The 4,473-nt window shown below is 47.8% G+C and overlaps 1 protein-coding gene across 1 annotated transcript; it reads right to left on the reverse strand.

Moving 5' to 3' along the window:
* Positions 1-464: 464 nt before the first annotated feature.
* Positions 465-2,665, reverse strand: LOC120102151 (NEDD4-binding protein 1-like). Its single transcript, XM_039108494.2, has one exon. The coding sequence runs from the start codon at positions 2,408-2,410 to the stop codon at positions 1,046-1,048; it is 1,365 nt and encodes a 454-aa protein (XP_038964422.2). The 5' UTR covers positions 2,411-2,665; the 3' UTR covers positions 465-1,045.
* Positions 2,666-4,473: the final 1,808 nt, after the last annotated feature.

Here is a 4,473-nt window from a genome sequence, read left to right on the forward strand (position 1 = left end):
CAGATGAATTCGTAAGCTGCTGGTTGGGCCTCACAGAATGCTGCCATGCGAGTCTCCTCTCTGTAAGCACACAAATAGTTGTTTCCTTGGAGCAGCCACACTCAGTTTGTCCAGAAAGTGGCAGCTCAGTCCGCCAGCAAACACTTCAGGGATACAGCAGCACTCCAATTTGGTAGAGTCAGGATAGCAGTCAAGGAGCAGCAGCTGTGGCAGAAACCAGCAGTGACAGCCAGACCTCAGGCTAAGCATGCCTCAGCAGGAGGAAGACCAGGAGAGGTTCTCAGCTGTGCTTCTCTCAGGGAATGGAAGACCACTGAAGAAGACACGAGACCCTCAAGTTCTATTTCTATCCCTCCATATATCACCTGTGCTCAACAGGTCTAGCCTCAGCACATCTGTCAGCTGACATCACTCGGCCAAGCAGTTCAAGCCCGCAGAAGCTGCAAGCCCACTCCCAGAAGGTTTTGTTGGACCGTTCTCCGTGGAGTTCAGGAAAAGGTAGCTCAACCAAGCAATGCAAGGAAGACAGATGAGTCCATGCATTTCGTTTGCCTGGATTCTTTCATCAACATCACTCGTCTCTTTTGTTGCTGGCTTTCCCTGAACATTCTCCCTCCCATGTTTGCTTCAGCTGTACCTTTCCTTCACCTCTCTGTTCCACTGAGCCCAGCCAAAGGACGTTCCGAGAACCCTTAAGGTTCTACTTCCGTGAGGCAGCATTCTTCAGTGTCTTTCGGGGAGTACTCATTTCCCCTTGCTGTGGAGCGAGCATCTCATGTTGTATACAGCACATATCCCCTTCCCTTTTGTTTTCTATCCCAATGAACATTACACTGGGTTCCTTCACATTATGGCACTTCCCGCAGTTGGCAGTTCCAACCTCCCACCCAGGGCTCCCATTGTCCCTGGGCACTCAGGACAGCTTGCAGCAAATCACCAGGACGGAGAGGGCACTCGGGACTCTCAAGTAGGGATGAGCCGCCAGAATCTGGTCGAACATCAGGTTTTGCTCAGCGTCCGGGAAGGCCATTCACAAAGGCCACCCTCAGAGCGCTTTTCTCTGCAGAAGCCTGGTCCTGGGTGGAGCACCAGGGCTTGCTTGGGCTCCCTGGCTATTGTGGCTCTGGATGGCGTGGCCAAATGTGCGCACATCTGACTGGGCATCGAGTTTTGGAGGCGTGTGTAGAAGAAAGGCCTCCCTTCGAAGAAATTCTCCGAGCCGAGGTCCATGTCTTCCCAGAGGGTCGTCAGGAACCATAAATATGTCCCCCACAAAAGTGTACTGAAGCAGCCTTCTTGCGATAATTTCTCTCCAGGACACGGACTCGGTCACAAACTCTCTCAAGTTGTCATTGGTTACAATGATGCCACCAGTCTTTTCTGCTAAGTGGAGCAGGAACCTGTCGTCATGAGAAGCAATTCTCTGCCCAAGGTTCGTCCGGGAAGGAGTGAAAGCTAATAGCCCAAGCTCCCGGAGCTGGCTTAAGAAGTGCTGCTCTGTGGCATCAGGATGCCGACCGGTTCTCCAGTGTGGGACAAACACAGTGATGTTTCTGTGGCCGAGCTTCCAAAAATATTCAACTGCAACGGCAATGCCACGGCAACTAAAGAACTTGTTCAGACCATGGGCCATTGCAACATTACTGCCATCTATAACGATATGCTTCAGATCTTCTCTGGCTGGTTCATTTCTTAAGTCCAGCTGGTATGGTATTTTCAGAATATCTTGAAATCTTTGATCCCGGGTAATGGAGGAATAGATTTGATCGCAGGGTCGAGCCAATCTTGCATCAGTATGTGAAGTTAAGTGCTGGGGCAGCAGCGCTGGGTCCGTTTGGGGAGCCTTTGGCTTGAGGTGAGGAGAGCTGCAAGAGCGAGGAGGCTCCGCACAGTCCGGCTTCCTATTATTCGGACCTGAAATTCCTGTTTGCTCTTGCAAACCATTTTCAGGCCTCTGTTCCCGGGCCGCTGGGAAAGATAGTGCAGATGGTGAACCTGCCTCAGTAAGGTCCGTAAGAGGGGGTGCTGTATGTTCAATGGGCTGTCTGTCTTCAGCCTCGATTTTATCAGGCACCACAGGTTCACAATTAAGCACTTCCTGTTCTCTTGCTTCCTCTGCCGTTGGTCTTTCAAGCCTTTGTAATATCATGGCTACTTTTGCCCCTAGCACACCTATTTCTTGTTGTTGCCCAGCTAGCTTTGCAACCTTTTTTGAGAGAATTTCTAGTTGTAGATGTCTATTTTTCAGTTCTTCTAAGAGGAAATATATGAAGATTGCAACTGAAAATTGGTAGACGCTTATGCCCGAAATCACACATGCAATCAGCAAAGTCAAGGCTTTCTCAACTATCTTCTGGTAGTCTCCAATCTTTACACTTGTGTGTGAGGGATCGGCCCTGGAATTTTCCATTGGTAATGCAGTCAAAGTCTGCCTATACAAGGTAAAGTGTCTTTTCTGTTGACTTGGTAAGGCTTACCTTGTCTGAGTCCTCTGATCGGTGCCTTGCTCTGGCCTTAAGTCTCCAGTGGTTCCAGAGTTGCAGAATGTCTCTGGGTCCCCTGCAGAGCTTGAGGAAATGATTCTTCCTCTGGAGACAACCTTGGTGAATGTCTCTTCTGGAGCTTTTTCTCAGAGGACCTGTGGGCTGTATTGGTGGATAATCACTTTGGGTTTGCCCCCGATGTAAACCCCCCAAATAAACCAGATGTACCTTTTAATTGCCAGAAGAAATTATAGTCTCACCTGCTTAATTTTGAATAAGTTCTTGTTCTTCCTGAATTCTGGTAGAATGGTTCAATTCCAACAGCTCTCCAAGATGAGTGATTCAACCCGGACTCTCCAAACTTCACAGGGCTTTGCTCAAAATAATTCTGTCTATTGTTCTGATCTTCTGACTCCTTCTTATTCTCTGCGTTGAATGGTCTATGGACACACTCTCAACGGAGCTCAAGTGCACTGCAATGCGCTCGGCTAATGCACTCCCAACTGCAGGCAACTCTGCTCACGGACAAAAACTCTCCCTTCTTTTGCTGTGCTTATATAGGAGAGATGGGTGTATCCAATCTCTGACACACCCTCTGTACTCTGATTGAACAATTTGTCTGCCTTCCAGTAGGATTAGCTTGTTTGGGATTAAAGGCGTGTATGAAGGGTGTGTCCAGAAGGATCACACTGAGCTTGCAATTCCCTTGATGTGATCAGAGCGGCCACATTTCTGGATCAATTTACCTCCACGATTGGGCAGAGTGGTTGGCAGTCATTTGTTTATCCTGACTTGTTGTATGCTTTGTTGGCCAAAGCGGTTGTATGCCCAACACACACAGAAATCAAATACAATCCATCAAATCGGTGCTAGACATCTAAATACTAGAGGAAAAAGAAAGAGTTGTGTATGCATTCTACCATGCCTCGGTCCCCAGTGAATGAATATGCCCACACACTTGACCTCAGCCCACATGGTACAGACAAGCCCTGGACACACAGAGCCCTGGCTACCACTGCACAGCACTGTTTCAGGATATGTGGTAGTAATGTGAACCCCCAAAATGGTGTGTTTAGCTAAAAGGACTGTTTGTAGTTGAGGTGTTTCTCTGTCATAGCGCATGATTTTAAACCCGCTGCATGGACTGTAGATGTGCACTTTTTATACAGCTGGGTTAGAAGGAGTGACCAGTGTTTGAAAGGGAAGGTATATTTGAAAAGTAGACTGTGTGATAAATCACAGGAAGATGTGATGAAGAGGATATGCCTGAATTGTTTGGGTACAGAGAGAAGAGCCTGGCTGCTTAGAAGAACGCACTGTGGAGGAATGAAAATGAGAGAAGACACACTTTTCCCAAGAGGGTTTTCTAGGGACTGGTGGATTAGACGTGGAGGTAGGCAGGGAGAAGTCCAAATGAGCTAGTGAATGGAGGAAGAGGAAGAAGCATGAGGAGGAGGAGGAGGAGGAGGAGGAGGAGGACAAGAAGGAGAAGGAGGACAAGGAGGACAAAGAAAAGGAGGAGGAGGAGAAGAAGAATGTTTGATCATAATGTCATGTTACAGGGAGGGGCCACTTCAGGATCAAATCCCCCATTGTTAGGAGTCTCATCTGTGCTTGCCGACAGATCACCTTGTGTCTTCCCACTTGTTCCAGTAAGCTCTCAGGCCCAGAGATGTCCCATTACCAATACACGTCTCTCTACCTCCATGATCCCATACCCTGCCTTACCTGATGACCAACTCGGAACCCTCTGTCCATCTACCCTCAACCTCTATTTTCTTTCTCCTTGTTAGAAGGGTTCAATACTTCTCCAACTTTTCTCTGTGTTGTGCGGCTTTGGAGATTCTTTTTATCCTGTTTACTTTATCTTGTATTTTACAGGTAATATCCCTTACAGGTGAATAGATACCACATAAGTTATTTGTGTCTGTTTGATCTCACTCATGATCAATGAGAATTAAACCTGATTTCTCAACAGAGGCCCTGAAAC

Source organism: Rattus norvegicus, chromosome 4 (assembly GCF_036323735.1).
Source record: "Rattus norvegicus strain BN/NHsdMcwi chromosome 4, GRCr8, whole genome shotgun sequence".
Lineage (NCBI taxonomy): Eukaryota > Metazoa > Chordata > Mammalia > Rodentia > Muridae > Rattus > Rattus norvegicus.